The following is a 20,211-nucleotide window of genomic DNA, read 5'->3' on the forward strand; positions in this document are numbered from 1 at the left end:
TTTGTTCATGCAACCATATCCTCTTCTTACCTACTTATTCCCTATTTTTCCTCAGTACCGACACCGGAAGAAATGTCAAGTCTCACTCCAGAGTCATCACCGGAGTGAGTATTTACCTTTATGCATTCATTTGTGGTAGAACAAACACCATTACTGAATCCAGTTACTTTTAGATCTGTTTTCAGATTCTCTGATGTTTTTTCCAATTCTCTCTCTATTCGTAGGCTTGCCAAAAAGTCATGGTTTGGAAACTTCATCAACTTAGATAAAGAAGAGCAGATATTTGTGGTGATCAAAGACAAACCTCTCAGCTCCATAAAAGCTGACATAGTCCACGCCTTTCTCTCAGTAAGTAGGGAGGAGCTCTGCTTTTTATAATGTAGTCCTTGAAATCACTCTTGGAAAATCTCCAGGTACCCTTGTGAATCAGAATAAAGCTCCATTCACACTTCTAATTTTCATGGATGTGTGCTTTTTCCCATTACAATCGAGTAAGAATATGTGCAGACAGCTTTTTCAGACAGACTCCACCTGGTACCTGCTTGAACAAGTGTTCAGTAAAAGTTAAAAATAACAAGCATGTGCACAGCAATGCCAAAAACGACACTGCTGTGCTGAAGATTCATTTTTAATAACTTCCTTTAACCACTTCAGGCTTCGAAAGCTGTGAGGTGACTAAAAGAACTGACTTGACCATTTTTCAGATGGCTGTTATGACCTGGTGGTCAGGACTATAATGGACCTTGTGGTTAAGAGCACACAGAATGACCTAATAATATAGGACGAGCTCTGGGACGTGGGAACTCTGCTGACCGCAATCCCTAATCCTATCACCCACACTAGAAATAGCCGTGGATTGCGCCTAACGCTCCCTATGCAACTCGGCACAGCCTAAGGAACTAGCTAGCCCTGAAGATAGAAAAATAAAGCCTACCTTGCCTCAGAGAAATTCCCCAAAGGAAAAGGCAGCCCCCCACATATAATGACTGTGAGTAAAGATGAAAATACAAACACAGAGATGAAATAGATTTAGCAAAGTGAGGCCCGACTTACTGAACAGACTGAGGATAGGAAAGGTAGCTTTGCGGTCAGCACAAAAACCTACAAAAAGACCACGCAGAGGGCGCAAAAAGACCCTCCGCACCGACTCACGGTGCGGAGGCGCTCCCTCTGCGTCCCAGAGCTTCCAGCAAGCAAGACAACAAACAAGATAGCAAGCTGGACAGAAAAATAGCAAACCAGAGAAATACAAGCAGGCACTTAGCTTCTGCTGGGAAGACAGGTCACAAGAACGATCCAGGAGTGAACAAGACCAATACTGGAACATTGACAGGTGGCATGGAGCAAAGATCTAAGTGGAGTTAAATAGAGCAGCCAGCTAACGAATTAACCTCGTCACCTTTGGAAGGAAACTCAGAAACACGCACAGCCACCAGAGGAAGTCCATGGATAAAACCAGCCGAAGTACCATTCATGACCACAGGAGGGAGCCCGACAACAGAATTCACAACAGTACCCCCCCTTTGAGGAGGGGTCACCGAACCCTCACCAGAGCCCCCAGGCCGACCAGGATGAGCCAAATGAAAGGCACGAACCAGATCGGCAGCATGAACATCAGAGGCAAAAACCCAGGAATTATCTTCCTGACCATAACCCTTCCACTTGACTAGGTACTGGAGTTTCCGTCTCGAAATACGAGAATCCAAAATCTTCTCCACCACATACTCCAACTCCCCCTCAACCAACACCGGGGCAGGAGGATCAACGGATGGAACCACAGGCGCCACGTATCTCCGCAATAATTACCTATGGAACACATTATGGATGGCAAAAGAAGCAGGAAGGACCAAACGAAATGACACAGGATTGATAACCTCAGAAATCTTATACGGACCAATGAAACGAGGCTTAAACTTAGGAGAGAAAACCTTCATAGGAACATAACGAGACGACAACCAAACCAAATCCCCAACACGAAGTCGGGGACCCACACGGCGCCAGCGGTTAGCGAAACGTTGAGCCTTCTCCTGGGACAATGTCAAATTGTCCACCACATGAGTCCAAATCTGCTGCAACCTATCCACCACAGTATCTACACCAGGACAGTCCGAAGACTCAACCTGCCCTGAAGAGAAACGCGGATGGAAACCAGAATTGCAGAAAAACGGCAAAACCAAAGTAGCCGAGCTGGCCTGATTATTAAGGGCGAACTCAGCCAACGGCAAAAAGGACACCCAATCATCCTGATCAGCAGAAACAAAGCATCTCAGATATGTTTCCAAAGTCTGATTAGTTCGTTCGGTTTGGCCATTTGTCTGATGATGGAAAGCCGTGGAAAAAGACAAATCAATTCCCATCCTAGCACAAAAAGATCGCCAAAACCTCGAAACAAACTGGGAACCTCTGTCAAAAACGATGTTCTCCGGGATACCATGCAAATGAACCACATGCTGGAAAAATAATGGCACCAAATCAGAGGAGGAAGGCAATTTAGACAAAGGTACCAAATGGACCATCTTAGAAAAGCGATCACAAACCACCCAAATGACCGACATCTTTTGAGAGACGGGGAGATCCGAAATAAAATCCATAGAAATATGCGTCCAGGGCCTCTTCGGGACCGGCAAGGGCAAAAGCAACCCACTGGCACGAGAACAGCAGGGCTTAGCCCGAGCACAAGTCCCACAGGACTGCACAAAAGAACGCACATCCCGTGACAAAGACGGCCACCAAAAGGATCTAGCCACCAAATCTCTGGTACCAAAGATTCCAGGATGCCCAGCCAACACTGAACAATGAATCTCAGAGATAACTCTACTAGTCCATCTATCAGGGACAAACAGTTTCTCCGCTGGGCAACGGTCAGGTCTATCAGCCTGAAATTTTTGCAGCACCCGCTGCAAATCAGGGGAGATGGCAGACAAAATTACCCCCTCTTTGAGAATACCCGCCGGCTCAGGAACACCCGGAGAGTCAGGCACAAAACTCCTTGACAGGGCATCAGCCTTCACATTCTTAGAGCCCAGAAGGTACAAAACCACAAAATCAAAACGGGAGAAAAATAACGACCATTGAGCCTGTCTCGGATTCAACCGTTTGGCAGACTCGAGATAAGTCAAATTCTTGTGATCTGTCAAGACCACCACACGATGCTTGGCTCCTTCAAGCCAATGACGCCACTCCTCGAATGCCCACTTCATGGCCAAGAACTCACGATTACCAACATCATAATTGCGCTCAGCAGGCGAAAACTTTCTAGAAAAGAAAGCACATGGCTTCATCACCGAGCCATCAGAACTTCTTTGCGACAAAACAGCCCCAGCTCCAATCTCAGAAGCATCAACCTCAACCTGAAACGGGAGCGAAACATCTGGCTGGCACAACACAGGGGCAGAAGAAAAACGACGCTTCAACTCCTGAAAAGCCTCTACAGCTGCAGAAGACCAATTGACCACATCAGCACCCTTCTTGGTCAAATCAGTCAACGGTTTAGCAACACTAGAAAAATTAGCGATGAAGCGCCGATGAAAATTAGCAAAGCCCAGGAACTTTTGCAGGCTCTTCACAGATGTTGGCTGAGTCCAATCGTAAATGGCCTGGACTTTAACAGGGTCCATCTCGATAGTAGAAGGGGAAAAAATGAACCCCAAAAATGAAACCTTCTGAACTCCAAAGAGACACTTTGACCCCTTCACAAACAAGGAATTCGCACGAAGGACCTGGAACACCATTCTGACCTGCTTCACATGAGACTCCCAATCATCCGAAAAGACCAAAATATCATCCAAATACACAATCAGGAATTTATCCAGGTACTCTCGGAAGATGTCATGCATAAAGGACTGAAATACTGATGGAGCATTGGAAAGCCCGAATGGCATAACCAGGTACTCAAAATGGCCCTCGGGAGTATTAAATGCTGTTTTCCATTCATCGCCTTGTTTAATACGCACAAGATTATACGCCCCTCGAAGATCTATCTTGGTGAACCAACTAGCCCCTTTAATACGAGCAAACAAATCAGACAGCAACGGCAAAGGATACTGAAATTTGACTGTAATTTTATTGAGAAGGCGTTAATCAATACAAGGTCTCAAAGAACCATCCTTCTTGGCCACAAAAAAGAACCCTGCTCCTAACAGTGATGACGACGGGCGAATATGGCCTTTCTCCAAGGATTCCTTTATATAACTCCGCACAGCGGCGTGTTCTGGCACAGATAAATTGAACAATCGACCCTTAGGAAACTTACTACCAGGAATCAAATTAATTGCACAATCGCAATCCCTATGAGGAGGTAGGGCACTGGCTTTGGGCTCATCAAATACATCCCGATAATCCGACAAAAACTCTGGAACTTCAGAAGGAGTGGAAGACGAGATAGACAAAAATGGAACATCACCATGTACCCCCTGGCAACCCCAGCTGGACACAGACATAGATTTCCAGTCCAATACTGGATTATGAACCTGTAGCCATGGCAACCCCAAAACGACCACATCATGCAGATTATGCAACACCAGAAAGCGGATATCCTCCTGATGTGCAGGAGCCATGCACATGGTCAATTGGGTCCAGTACTGAGGCTTATTCTTGGCCAAAGGCGTAGCATCAATTCCTCTCAATGGAATAGGATACTGCAAGGGCTCCAAGAAAAAACCACAGCGCCTAGCATACTCCAAGTCCATCAAATTCAGGGCAGCGCCTGAATCCACAAATGCCATAACAGAATAGGATTTTAGGATAACAAAGAGCAAATCAGAGTAACGGACAATAGAAATTTAGACTGTACCGTACCAATGGTGGCAGACCTAGCGAACCGCTTAGTGCGCTTAGGACAATCGGAGATAGCATGAGTGGAATCACCACAGTAAAAACATAGCCCATTCCGACGTCTGTGTTCTTGCCGTTCAGCTCTGGTCAAAGTCCTATCACATTGCATAGGCTCAGGCCCATGCTCAGATAGTACCGCCAAATGGTGCACAGCTTTACGCTCACGCAAGCGTCGATCGATCTGAATGGCCAAAGACAGACTCATTCAGACCAGCAGGCATGGGAAATCCCACCATGACATCCTTAAGGGCTTCAGAGAGACCCTTTCTGAAGATTGCTGCCAGGGCACATTCATTCCACTGAGTGAGCACAGACCACTTTCTAAACTTCTGACAATATATCTCCGCTTCATCCTGACCCTGACACAGAGCCAGCAAGATTTTCTCTGCCTAATCCACTGAATTAGGTTCGTCATAAAGCAATCCAAGCGCCAGGAAAAACGCATCAACATCACGCAATGCCGGATCTCCTGGTGCAAGGGAAAATGCCCAGTCTTGAGGGTCACCACGTAACAAAGAAATAATGATCTTTACTTGTTGAACAGGGTCACCTGAGGAGCGAGGTTTCAAGGCAAGAAACAATTTACAATTATTTTTGAAATTCAAGAACTTAGATCTATCACCAAAAAACAAATCAGGAATTGGAATCCTAGGCTCTGACATCGGATTCTGAACCACAAAATCTTGAATGTTTTGTACACTTATAGTGAGATTATCCATCAAAGAGGACAGACCTTGAATGTCCATGTCTACACCTGTGTTCTGAACCACCCAGATGTAAAGGGGAAAAGAGAGACAAAACACACTGCAAAGAAAAAAAAATGGTCTCAGAACTTCTCTTATCCCTCTATTGAGATGCATTAGTACTTTGGGCCACCTGTACTGTTATGACCTGGTGGTCAGGACTATAATGGACCTGGTGGTTAAGAGCACACGGAATGACCTAATAGTTACTGATAATATAGGACGAGCTCTGGGATGTGGGAACTCTGCTGACCGCAATCCCTAATCCTATCACCCACACTAGAAATAGCCGTGGATTGCGCCTAACGCTCCCTATACAACTCGGCACAGCCTAAGAAACTAGCTAGCCCTGAAGATAGAAAAATAAAGCCTACCTTGCCTCAGAGAAATTCCCCAAAGGAAAAGGCAGCCCCCCACATATAATGACTGTGAGTAAAGATGAAAATACAAACACAGAGATGAAATAGATTTAGCAAAGTAAGGCCCGACTTACTGAACAGACTGAGGATAGGAAAGGTAGCTTTGCGGTCAGCACAAAAACCTACAAAAAGACCACGCAGAGGGCGCAAAAAGACCCTCCGCACCGACTCACGGTGCGGAGGCGCTCCCTCTGCGTCCCAGAGCTTCCAGCAAGCAAGACAACAAACAAAATAGCAAGCTGGACAGAAAAATAGCAAACCAGAGAAATAAAAGCAGGCACTTAGCTTCTGCTGGGAAGACAGGTCACAAGAACGATCCAGGAGTGAACAAGACCAATACTGGAACATTGACAGGTGGCATGGAGCAAAGATCTAAGTGGAGTTAAATAGAGCAGCCAGCTAACGAATTAACCTCGTCACCTGTGGAAGGAAACTCAGAAACACGCACAGCCACCAGAGGAAGTCCATGGATAGAACCAGCTGAAGTACCATTCATGACCACAGGAGGGAGCCCGACAACAGAATTCACAACAGATGGCTTCTGCTTGACAGCTGCTGCTTTTCTATATATATATATATATATATATATATTTTAAAAAAAGGAAAGCGCCAGTAGCAAAGCCGTTCCATCAAAGAAGATGTTTCTGGAAACAATTCTTCAAAAACTATGCTGGTAAGTCAGCATCAGATAGACTCTGTGTGCACATACCCTACTAAGGCCTGGTTTTTCAGCCTTTTTTTAAAGTTGTAAAAAAGGCCAAGAGGTGTGGCCAAGAGGTTCAGTGCACTGATCTGCCCAATAATTTGGCATGCCCTTCCTCCATCACTGGTGATTGATAGATAGCACTTTCTTGCCTAAACTGTCTATGCAGACAGTTCTCGCTACAGAAAAAAGCCAGTGCTGTCAATCACAAGTAGGGGATGTGGGCATGCTAAACCAGTGGATTGAGCCTCTTGGACACACCAAGGGTGCACCAAGCTCCTGAATTATCATATCTGGCTAAACTTCAGTTTGTGCAGAATGGAGGCAGCAAATTGATCATTATCATTGATTTTTTTTTAGGAACTATAGCCCTAAGAAATGATGTGCTTACTTTTTACTTTTGTGTTTGGGATGACTCCCTTTAAATAATTGTATTGAACTCCTCTCTGGGCGTAATGTGAACTTGTACTTTTTTTATTTACCCTAAAATACTGGGACTTGTAGTTCATCATTACATTGACATTGGGCGCTAGCAAATACCAGGTCTGCTGATTTTCTGAATTTTGTCTCCTCCAGATCCCCAGCTTAAGTCACAGCGTGATCTCTCAGACCAGCTTCAGAGCAGAGTACAAGTCATCAGGGGGTCCATCGGTATTTCAGAAACCTGTCAAATTTCAGGTGGACATCAGTTACTCAGAGGGAGCTGAGGCACAAAAAGAGAATGGCATCTACTCTGTGACCTTCACTCTAATATCAGGTATGCCAGACAGCCAGAGGAGCAGGAGATAAAGGGTGGAGTGGTGGTGACAGGCTTTTATTTGAGAAAAGGATAAATTAATCTAAGGGATTACAAGCTGCCACTGCCAGAACACCACATATGCCGAGTATTTGTAATGTCTAGGGTATGAGATTGGCTCCTGTAAATCAGGCGCTGTCAGTCACCATTCTGCTCATGAAGTTGTGAAACGTTATGTGGCATACTGACATGAAGCAGAACATTGATAGACAGCTCTGCTCCAAGAAAGCAACTTTTCTGATAGACATGTGTCCTCCCACATATCACAAATCATGATGATGATGGCGCAGGCCCCTGGAGGAAGATGCTCCTTGTCACCAAGGACAGTCTGCTTTAATCTCAAAGATTTATTGCTACCTGGAAATTCAGACCAGCCTGATAATGATTTTTTAAACTTTTTTTCTATCACATATATTACATATTGGACTATGAGACGCAGGGGCTAAATGCCAGGCATACGCGTGACCAGCACAGTACAGTGTGGTTCTGCTGTCCACCTTCCCAGTGTCTCTTGTCACCTGCAGCAAATGACCTTGTGTTTGCCTTCAGCGATTTAGTGGACGGCACAATTTACAACGGTTGCCGGACTTTATCAACGGCATCTACTGGATGAAGTGCACAAATTGTCCTTACACAGCAGATGACCCATATGCAAAATTGTATACAGGCAGCTCATCTCCTCTGCACTGACTAATGTTTATTCATATTAATGTTTTCCTCATTTTCTCTTGAAACATTGAAAGGGACTGACAGCAGAAGAAGCTGGAGAACATACTAGAGTTTCAAAATTCTAACTAAAGTCATTTTGCAGATAATAGCAAAAAAGTAAGCATGGGGGCCTAAAAGGCCCCCAATGCGCATTCTATTAACCTGCAGATATAGTGGATCGCCCCCAAGGGCTAGGGCAATGGGGTACTCGGTACCGGGTCCTTCGGTTCTCAGTGGGGATGTCACGGTGGCTGACCCGGTCCGTGGCCCTAGGGGACGTCCGTTGAAAATGAAGGAAAGGTCTTTAAAAGGATAATGTTCGTGACGCCACCTGTGGTATTTGTTCAGGGTGACCGACGCTGCTTAGGGGTCCGCTGGGGTGGTGATGTTATGGCAGCTAGATGGTATACCTTCCCACAGGTGAAGTGGGTCCCCAGGGCTTCCCAGAGTGTAGATGGTGGATGATGCAAGGCGCAGTGAATAACGAGGACACAAGGTTGCAGTCTCTTTACCTTTACTGAAGGCTTCAGCATCCACAGTCCAGAGCACCAGATCACAGGGTAGGCAGAGTCCGGCCGGTATGAAGGCAAATCCAGAGTCCCCTTATCTAGGTTGAATTCAATAGCCTTCCTCTAGCGCCTGAGTGCTGTAGTTCCTCCCTGCTGAGCAACTCGGTGAGGTCCTGACAACTATTGTAGGTGTTAAATCTCTTCCTCTCTCTCCCCCTGACGGATAGGACAAACCCATATGACTGGTGGCCTGAGGCTTTTTATAGGGACCCTAGAGACACCCTGGCCCCCACAAGATGCCACCGTGCCTCCTGGGCATATGGTCAGGCAGCCAACGTGGAATCAACTGTCCTGCCAGTCTCTGAAGTAAAGCATAGAGATCCTTACTCCCTCAGTGTTCTGGCTACAGGTACTGCGCTTCAGAAGGAGGCAGCCTGCTTCTAGCTGGTCTCCCGCTGATATTCTTCTCCTTTTGCTATGACTTTGTTTCTCACTCACTGCAACGCAATTCTTTTCAATGTCTCTTTCTTGGGATGCTGCCGCATGGGATGCAGGCGCAGCTCCGTGTACCCCCGCCTTCCGCAGGCCACAGTCTGGAGCTGGCTGGAACCCACTCCAACCAGCCTCTGCCTTACTGACTAACTTTCTAACCAACCCACCAGTTTTACACAAGTGTGAGGAGTGGCCTAGTAGATAGAAGCATGGCTCCCCCTGGCATCCTGGAGTGTGAAGTGTGTTTTGTGGTTGTGATACCTGGACAGAAGATCTCCTTCATTGCCTTCAGACGTAACATCACTCCCCCTGGTGGAAGAATAACATTACTGCAACGACCAGGACTCTGGGGCGCTGTAATAGGGTTAACTCATAGTGTTATGAAAGTGCACAAGGCTTCCTCATAACACTTTGTAAATATTACATCATTTGGTATAGCGCAGCCAAATAGGAAGGACTATCATAGCCTGAATAAAAGCTGAGTCAGGGAACGCATCAGCCATTTTTTAAGGTGATTTAGAATAGCGAGAAGATATCGTAGCTCACATACATTCATGGTTGAAAGTGTTGGCACCCTTTGAATTGTTCCAGAAAAATAAGTATTATTCCCAGACAATTTTTGCAGTTACACATGTTTAATTATACACATTTATTTCCTTTGTGTGTATTGGAACAACACAAAATTGAGAAATAAAGGCAAATTGGACATAATTTCACACAAAACCCCAAAATGGGCCAGACAAAATTATTTGCAACCTCAACTTAATATTTGGTTGCACGCCCTTTGGAATAAATAACTGCAATGAATCGCTTCCTATAACCATCAGCAAGCTTCTTACACCTCTTAGCTGGAGTTTTGGAGCACTCTTCTTTTGCAAACTGCTCCAGGTTTCTCATATTTGAAGGTGCCTTCTCCCAACAGCAATTAAGATCTCTCCACAGGTGTTCAATGAGATTTAGATCCGGATTCATTGCTGCCACTTAACTCTCCAGCGCTTTGTTTCCATCTATTTCTGGGTGCTTCTTGAAGTATATTTGGGTCATTGTCCTGCTGGAGGACCCATGACCTATGACTAGAGATTGGCGAACCCGAACAGTAAAATTCGGCATCTGTGCCGAACAACTACTGATCGGGCACGTACGCCAAACACGGACATCACCAGGAAGTCCGTGTTACTGTTCAGGTTTGGCTCTCTGAACACCAGGTGTTTTGCCACTCTATCATTTGTATGACAACGCAGCAAACACCGCTTCTGATTGGCGGTAAAATCATTACCGCCAGTCAGACAGCTGCGGTTCTCATGTTGTCAAATGAAAGCATGAGCGCGCAGCTTTGATCAGAGGTAAACAGTTTACCTCCAGTCATTGGTGCCGGCTGATGACTCTACCGCTCCCATCAGCCTATGCCTGCTGACGCTAATAACAGTGACAGCAGGAGCGGCTGATGGGAGTATTGATCAGCCGGCGCCTGTGCTCTAAATAAATAATAAAAAAAAACGGCATGGGTTCCCCTGTATTTTTGATAACCAGCCAACAAAACTCACAGCTGGGGGCTGCAACCCTTAGCTGTCAGCATTAGCAAGGTTGATTATCAAGAATAGAGGGGTTCTGATGCTGTTTTTCTTAATTATTTAAATAATTTTAAAAAATGTCGATGTGGGGGCCCCCCATTTTTGACAACCAGCCTTGCTAAAGCAGACAGCTGGGGGCTGGTATTCTCAGGCTGGTAAGCGGCCATGGATATTGGCCCCTCCCAGCCTAAAAACAGCAGCCCACAGCCAGAAAGGCATATCTATTAGAAGCGCCAATTCTGGCACTCTGCTCGGCATTTCCCACTTGCCCTTTAGTGATGGCAAATGGGGTTCATATTTGTGGGGTTGATGTCACCTTTGTATTGTCCGATGACATCAAGCCCATGGCTTAGTAATGGAGAGGCGTCTATAAAGACACTTATCCATTACTAATCCTATAGTTGGATTGTAAATAAACACACATCCAGGATAAAGTCCTTTAATTGAAAGAATGACAGTGACTCCTTTAATGATTCTAAATTAAACCATACTCGCGTCATCATCACCCATTCCACTGAAGCCACCGTCTCCTGTAATAAAACAAAAAGAAAAAACAACCATATCCCTCACCTCTCCATCGTTCTGTCCCAGACAATAATCCAGCCTCAGTGATGTCATCGGGCTATGGGCTTGTTTTTTAGGGGTCGACTTCATCCTTAGATCCAATGAAGGGAAAAAATGTTTCAGACATTTTGGACAATTTTAGCTTCCAACTTTTACAGACATGATTGAGAGAGTTTGATGTGGAAGAGCATAACTGACCCTTCCCCCCCCCCCCCCAAGAAACTGGACCTCAACCTCATCCAACACCTTTGGGATGAACGGAAATTGTGAGCCCGGCCTCTCCCCAACATCAGGGTCTGACCTCACAAATGATCTTCTGGATAATTGTGAAAAATTTCCACAGACACCTCTAAAATCTTGTAGAAAGCCTTCCTAGAAGAGTGGGGCTTTTATATCGGGAAAGGGACCAACTCCAACTCCATATTGATGCCTATAGATTTAGAACCGGAGGTCACAAATGCTCCTATGGGTGTAATATAGAGGTGTCAAAATTATTTTTTTCCATACTATATAAGGCCATATTTAGTTCTTGTTTTTTACCATCTATCATTCTAACAATTCAGAAAATATATGTATGTTTAGAATTAGTCTCTTACGTCAGTGTTAGTGTGTATGAGGCCTTAGATGTGAGGGAGTACGGCATGGCTTACAGAACTCATAAGAGACTTTTACAGATTGATGAATTACCCTTAGGCAATCAGGTGAGTAATACTGCACTGCAATCGTCAGCAGAGCTATGCCTAAGCGCTGACAGTGCAGGTAGATGGAGAAGTCTTAGCAATGAGGAGGACATAGCGCTCCACCGGGCATCACAGGCTCTTCGATCAGCTGTGTTCACACATAGTGGTTTTGATGTAGGTTTTCAAGCGGAGCCACTTCAAAAACCACATTAAAAAAAACCTTAAGTTCTGTGAGTTTACAGCTTTTTACGTTTGCCATTTATATCACTTGTCCTTTTTTTTTTTGCATATTTTCATTTTCCAGGTCCCAGCCGCCGATTTAAGAGGGTCGTAGAGACTATTCAGGCACAACTGCTGAGCACACATGACCAGCCTTCAGTCCAGGCCTTGGCAGGTAAATATATAGCATAAATATGTGAAAGGACATTATTATTTTATGGTATTACAGTAAGTTGGGTGAAGGAGATGAAAGGAAAAAGAAGGGAACAAACAGCCAGCGGCTGTAGTAGTAGGAGCAGTAGTAGCAATAGTGGTAGAAGTAGTAGCAGAAGCAGCAGCAGAAGTAGTGGTAGCAATAACAATAGCAGTAGTAGTAGTTGCAATAGTTGTAGTAGCAATTGTAGCAGCAGTAGCAATAGTAGTAGAAGTAGCAACAGTAACAGCAGTAATAGCAATAGTAGTGGTAGCAGTGGAAGCATTAGTAGCAGCAGTAGTCGTAGGTTTTTTTGCAGCTAGTGAGAAGACCCCCCATTTATTTGTTATCAGCACTGTTTCCACATATAATGCCAGCAAGGACAGGCCCGCTCCTTATTAGTTGGTCTTCAGTCCCTGCTAACAGGAGGCCTTCTCCACCTTACTAGGTTCCCTCGAAGGTAGATAGTCATACCCTGCTCTGCACTGATGAGGGGCAAGTGCTCCGACACAGCCTGGGTAACATCTATATTCATGTCGCAAGGCTTGTTAAAGGGTCAGGCATGGGTTTAAAGGCTACCAACCTTCATAGGCTGGCACCAGGGAGTTCTTTAATTTTTTATGGGAGAGAGCTAATTTACAAACTTATTACCACTGATCTCCAAAATCAGCTACTCTCCTTAAGGACATCTTCCCAGCCCTAAAACTGATCTTTAAGGGCAAATTCAAAGATAATAGTATTTTATCTCCCCTCCTCGTGTGTAAACCCTTCTTCTAATTCTGTGCTTCTTCACGTCGCAAAGTCGTAATCAGAGACTTTGTACAGTGGCATCAAATATCTAGGGGACCCGCGGGCATGTGCCACCATAATACAACAGTTTCATTATTTACCCTAAAAGCAATTGTTCTGGATATATTATCTACAAAAACTGTAACAATGGATCATGCCATGATTTTGTTCTTTAATCCATGTGAAAAAAATATGTGGTACGATAAGGGCCTATGGAATAATGCAGGAGGAATAGGAGAAAAACTCCACATCTCCACCACATCCTCCCCAATCAGACATTAATAGTTCCCATCAAACTCCAGATCACATACATAGCTGGCAGCTTTTGTTTTGGCCAAAAGATTTTTTTAAGCCACCACCATGACAAGGTAGACTCTTTTGGATGGGCCCTACTCTACTCTATCCTATTAAACATTTGTTAAAATATCCAATACTCTTTATAGGTATATATTTATTGAGGTTTCTTTAAGGTAATGTGTCACATATATTTTTTTAAATGACCAATAATACCACATACAACAGACAAATACAGTCACAAAATGGGTGAACCACATATTACCACCACATAATGACAGAATAATACCACATACAGGGAACAAATGCTATCAAACCATGACCACACCACATATTACCACCACGTACTGACCAAATAATGACACATAAAGGAACAAATACTGAAACACCATGACCAGATCACACATTACCTCCACATAGTGACAGAATAATACCACATACAAGGATCAAATACTGTCACACCATGACTAGACCACATATTACCACCTCATAGTGACTGAATACTACAATATCCATTATTAATAAAAAAAACACAATACTAATATTACCATAACTGTCATTATACACAGGAGCTCTGAACACAGTATACAGTGTAAGTGTACAGGTAATACAGTGATCATCAGTGACATTATACACAGGAGCTCTTTATATAGTATACAGGTAATACAGTGATCATCATTGACATACACAGGAGCCCTGTATATAGTGTATACTGTACAGGTAATAGAGTGATCGCCATTGACATTATACAGAGGAGCTCTGTATATAGTGTACAGATAATACAATGATCACTGGTGACTTTATACACAGGAGCTCTGTATATAGTGTCAGTGTACAGGTAATACAGTGATCACCAATCACATTATACACAGGAGCTGTATATAGTATATGGTGTATAGTGTTAGTGACAGGTAACACTGAATCACCTGTGACTAGTTGAAGTTTTTCATCCAGCCACTTCTTCCAGCCAGGACTCATCTTTGCAGAAAATAACAGTTATCTAGGGCATTGCGTACAGAGCAAAAACCTCCAACTTCTACACTACATGACAAAAAAATGACATAGTGTTGCCCTCCACAATAACAGAACCCCACTGAGAACAGCATCTTCAAAAATAAAATACATCACAGCAGTAATAAACCCCATAATTAACCCCAACAGTAATACGGTCCCATATCCTGGCCCCTTCCTGTAATAACGTCCCTCGTCCTGGCATAATAGGTCTCATTATTGACCCCTAGTGTCGTCTCATTCCTGGCCCCAAATGTCAACCCATCTGCATCCAGGCCCCCAGTGTCTCATTTCTGTGCCTATATGTCCTCCCATCCAGGCCCCAAATTGTGGCTTTCAATAAAAAAAAAATGTAAAAAAAAGTTTCTCCTTGCCTGGCTGCGGTCCAGAGGCATCCTCTCCCTAATCCATAATCATATGATTAGATAGATATTAAATAGACGATAGATATTAGAGAAAGATAGATATTAGATAGATGATAGATAATAAATATTAGATAGATAAATAGACAGATAAGATAATGGATAGATAGATGGATGGATAGATAATGGATAGATAGCGGTTTGCCACCAATGAGATGATTATGATAAAACACTTATATCCTATAAGGACAGACACTAATCAGAATCCTCATGTAGCAAATCAGTGACAACATTCTCATGAGTTATTTGCGGATTTTCACAGATTCTGTTGTAAATTTGGAGCGTATTGATTACAAAATCTGAAATCTCCAATGTAAATTTCGACCACATATTGACGTACTGAGCAATTTGAATCCGCTCTGTGGGGGAAAATTTTGCACAGACTGGTTGCGCAGCATGTGGGTGACGTTTGGTAAATTCACACCCACTGTGATGGCGGTGTAGTGCGCTGCGGGGTCTGTTTGCAGCATATTCTTTCTTGTGGATATAAAAAGTGTAGACTTCTTATATCCAGTGTACCTATGTAGTCAATTACAAATGACCATGACTGGAGTGCACATGTAGAGCGAGAATCAATTTCACTCACCTCCTAAGGGGGTTTTCTGTTTTTAGAAATTTTCCTATCCCTCGGTGGCATGTTTGTTTAAAAAAGTTAAAATTTCACCTTATTGACCCTCCTCCGGTCGAGCGCTGAGTCTCCACCACTGCACTGTTTTCTTGTAATCATCTCAGTTATGGCCAAAAACCTTGTCATTTGTTTCCACCATTAAATTGGAAAATTGTAGTTCAAGCTAGTTGGCTTAATAAGATAAGTAAACGTGAAATTAATATTTTTTTCAATGTAAGTCATGTACAATGTGCAGCGTCAGTCTGTAGTGGGGCAAGAGCTCCGAATCCCATCCATAGACATAGAGCTGAATTAAATAATAAAGTTCACCACTAGAGGGAGCTAAGGAGCTCGTCACATTCTGGTTATACAATGCAAGTAATTATTATTACATATACAGTATGCAGTGAGCTCCCTCTAGTGGTGATAAGTATCTTATTTTATTGAGAAAAATGGGGCTGTGATTTCTATGTAATTCTATTAAGAATGTACAGTGCCTTGCAAAAGTATTCAGCTCCCTGGAACTTTTCAACCTTTTCCCACATATCATGCTTCAAACATAAAGATAAAGAAGAATCAACATAAAGAAGAATCAACAACAAGTGGAACACAATTGTGAAGATGAACAAAATTTATTGGTTATTTAAAATTTTTGTGGAAATTCAAAAACTGAAAAGTGTGGCGTGCAATATTTCTCGGCCCCTTTAACTTAATACTTTGTTGCGCCACCTTTTGTTGCGATTACAGCTGCAAGTCACTTGGGGTATGTGTCTATCAGTTTTGTACATCGAGAGACTGAAATTCTTGCCCATTCTTCCTTGGCAAACAGCGGGAGCTCAGTGAGGTTTGATGGAGATCATTTGTGAACAGCAGTTTTCAGCTCTTTCCACAGATTATCGATTGGATTGAGGTCTGGACTGTGACTTGGCCATTCTAACACCTGGATATGTTTATTTGTGAACCATTCCATTGTAGATTTTGCTTTGTGTTTGGGATCATTGTCTTGATGGAAGACAAATCTCCGTCCCAGTCTCAGGTCTTTTGCAGACTCCAACAGGTTTTCTTCAAGAATGGTCCTGTATTTGGCTCCATCCATCTTCCCATCAATTATAACCATCTTCCCTGTCCCTGCTGAAGAAAAGCAGAATTAAACCATGATGCTGCCACCACCATGTTTCATAGTGGGTATGGTGTGTTCACGGTGATGAGCTGTGTTGCCTTTAAGCCAAACATATTGTTTGGCATTGTTGCCAAAAAGTTTGGTTTCATCTGACCAGAGCACCTTCTTCCACATGTTTGGTGTCTCCCAGGTGGCTTGTTGCAAACTTTATACAACACTTTTTATGGATATCTTTGAGAAATGGCTTTCTTCTTGCCACTCTTCCATAAAGGCCAGATTTGTGCAGTGTACGACTGATTGTTGTTCTACGAACAGACTGTCCCACCTCAGCTGTAGATCTCTGCAGTTCATCCAGAGTGATCATGGACCTCTTGGCAGCATCTCTGATCAGTCTTCTCCTTGTTTGAGATGAAAATTTAGAGGGACGGCCGGGTCTTGGTAGATTTGAAAGTGGTATAATAATCCTTTCATTTCAATATGATCACTTGCACAGTGCTCCTTGGGATGTTTCAAATTTTGGAAATCAATTTGTATCCAAATCCGGCTTTAAACTTCTCCACCACAGTATCACGGACCTGCCTGCTGTGTTCCTTGGTCTTCATGATGTTCTCTGTGCTTCAAACAGATCCCTGAGACTATCACAGAGCAGGTGCATTTATACGGAGACTTGATTACACACAGGTGGATTATATTTATCATCATTAGGCATTTAGGACAACATTGGATCATTCAGAGATCCACAATGAACTTCTGGAGTGAGTTTGCTGCACTGAAAGTAAAGGGTCCGAATAATATTGCACGCCCCACTTTTCAGTTTTTGAATTTCAACAAAAAATTTAAAATAACCAATAAATTTCATTCAACTTCACAATTGTGTTCCACTTGTTGATTTTTCACCAAAACTTTACATTTGGTATATTTATGTTTGAAGCATGATATGTGGGAAAAGGTTGAACAGTTACAGGGAGCCGAATACTTTCGCAAGGCACCATAAGTCATACAGAATATTGGACCGGAAACGTTAAATGTGAAAACTCTTCTTAAATGCTTATCGATTGGACACTAATTTAACATTTCCACTTTTTCTTTAACACAATCATTACCAAGCTGTTCTTGTCCCAAATGACTGTTTAGTCATTTTATTAGTGATTATTTAATTCAATTTATTCTTAGTCTTTTAAAATAGATTTATTTGTGCTGTTTTTTTTAAATACACGTTTTATTTTATTTATTTTTTTAAGGGCAGTCTGTACAAAAAATATTAAAGTGTTTTTTTTCCCCTAAAATGTATAATTCTGTATTCTTATATTTCAAAATCAGATTGAAAAATGGCTTCTTTATTTTGTCAGTCATTTTTCTATATATTTAAAAAACCTTTTTTTTTTTTTTTTAAATTGTGCAGCCACATACAAAAATAAAAGAATAAGCCCCGCATGTAACTAAGGAATACATCAAAAGCTCTACACCTTTTTTAAAAATTAATGTCTACATTCTGTTTTTAAGTCCAGAATTCTGTGATGATTTTGTGACAATTTTTTAAAGGGTAATCTGTCAGCAGGATTAACCCCGTAAGCTGTCTATATGGACATGTAGGTCATAGGAACCTGAATAAAATGATACCTTGATATCTGCGATCCAATGTCTTATTCAAGAGAAATTCGTGTTTTTCCTAATATGTAAATGAGGTGTTAAGATCTATGGGCCGGACATAGATCTCCCTCAGAATCTGTCTTCAGAAATTATTTACCAGTGTGAGACATGTAGCTCAGGAGAGCAGACTGCCAGTCATTACATTTCCCACACTGGTAACCCAACTTTCATTTATAATAAGCCCTGGAGGCAGATTATCAGGGAGATCTATGTCCGGCCCATAGATCTTAACAGCTCATTTACATATTAAGAAAAACGTGAATTTATCTGGAATAAAATATTAGATCGTAGATATCAAGGTATCATTTTATTCACATTTTTATGACCTACATGGCCATATAGACGACTTAGAGGGTGAAACTACTGACAGATTCCATAAGCTTTTCTAAATTGGTGGAGGATAATATTCCGGCTGAAGAACGCCACCACTATAGGGCGCTAATTGCATTCATATTTATGCAGCTAGCAATAGACTTGATCAAATCTGAATGTGATCAGTTCCTTAAAATAAAAGTGGTGGCGGCAGGGTGACAAATATTGTGACAAGTGGTGATTAACATTTTAACCGTTGTGGTCTTATGACACCACTGGGGGTGGGATGGATTATGATTGTATGACATGGATGTCCCCACTATGCAGTAATATTATATAAAAGCGGGGTTCTCCTTGTTCTATTGTGTATTCAACTCTTTCCGAGAGATAAGTGCAATTGATGATTTCATTTAGGAGCAAATGTAACAACAAGAACCCAGATGGAGTGTTCCTTGGATCATCTTCTCTTCTTGCCACCAGATGAGAAGAACGGACAGCAAAGCCGACCGCCAGGAACCCCAACCCGTAGCTGCCAGAACTCGCGTCGCTCCGAACCGGACATGGCAGAACACCACCGGAGAGGATCCTCCAAAGACAAGAAACTTTTGGCTTCCAACGGAACGCAAACACAGCCATGACCATGGAGAAACTATCATTGCCAGAGACGTATCTGGCGGAGCTATGAATGAACAACAATAACATAAAAAACAAAAACTGAACAAAAACAACGCAAGAGAACGCAGCGCCCTGAAGATGAGAGAAAACTCACATGGATCCGCTTACATAAATCAATAGGTACACAGACATATATCCTATCCCAGGTGTACACACGCTCCGGCGCGTGGCAGGATATACCGTTATGCATACCTTAAGGTTTGGCAGAAAACCATTTGTTACATACAGTACATGTACAAGTGCACGAACATACAGAGCGATGAGCACATACACCCCAGAAAAGAACAAAGCGACGGAAGTTAAAGATTGGCGTTACTGTGAAGATGTAAATATTTCCAAAAAATCAAAAATGACAAAAAAAATAAAAAAAAATAAAAAACGAGCAAACTACAAATGGAATTCAAGAAAATAAAACCGGAAGGAAAACAAAACAACAACAACAAAAAAAATCTATGAAGAAACTGCAATTCTTCATGAATAAGTTTATTATTATTTTTAATATATTTATTTATTTAATTGGAAATTGTCCGGGTGTGGGGCTCTTTCATTTCTACTTTTTGTCTTTTGTTTTTCCACTTTTTTATTTCTCACGCCAAAAGACGTGCCCCTCCAAACATAGTTCTCATGAACTTTAATCAGAGTTTGCCGACTTTTCTAGCTCAGATTGTTTTCAGTACTGTTGCGGCTGCACCTGTACGTGGCAGCCATATCTCAACCATCCATGATGACCTTTGGCAGATGCGACTCCATTGTAGATTAGGAGAGTCAATTTCTATTAATGATGAGTCCTTTTGAACGTTACGATCAAAGGACTTGTGTCGAAAGCTAAACTGCATGTGCAAACCACATGTGCCATAGTGACAACACGCCGACCACAGGTTCAACCACTAACCGTTACCAT

The 20,211-nt window shown here is 42.7% G+C and overlaps 1 protein-coding gene across 6 annotated transcripts in view; it reads left to right on the forward strand.

The window, feature by feature from the left end:
- LOC138651843 (serine/threonine-protein kinase BRSK2-like) overlaps positions 1-19,406 on the forward strand; it is a 341,472-nt gene extending 322,066 nt beyond the window's left edge. For 4 of the 6 annotated variants that reach the window (XM_069742386.1, XM_069742384.1, XM_069742381.1 and 1 more), the window contains 5 exons: positions 56-104; positions 225-348; positions 7,275-7,455; positions 12,323-12,412; positions 19,050-19,406. In XM_069742386.1, coding sequence (XP_069598487.1) covers positions 56-104; positions 225-348; positions 7,275-7,455; positions 12,323-12,412; positions 19,050-19,273 — 668 coding nt within the window. In that variant the 3' untranslated portion in view covers positions 19,274-19,406. The remainder of the gene's footprint in view (positions 1-55; positions 105-224; positions 349-7,274; positions 7,456-12,322; positions 12,413-19,049) is intronic. The other 2 variants (XM_069742385.1, XM_069742382.1) reach the window with 1 other exon arrangement.
- The last annotated feature ends 805 nt before the right edge of the window (positions 19,407-20,211 follow it).

This window comes from Ranitomeya imitator, chromosome 10, assembly GCF_032444005.1.
Source record: "Ranitomeya imitator isolate aRanImi1 chromosome 10, aRanImi1.pri, whole genome shotgun sequence".
NCBI classification, from domain to species: Eukaryota; Metazoa; Chordata; class Amphibia; order Anura; family Dendrobatidae; genus Ranitomeya; species Ranitomeya imitator.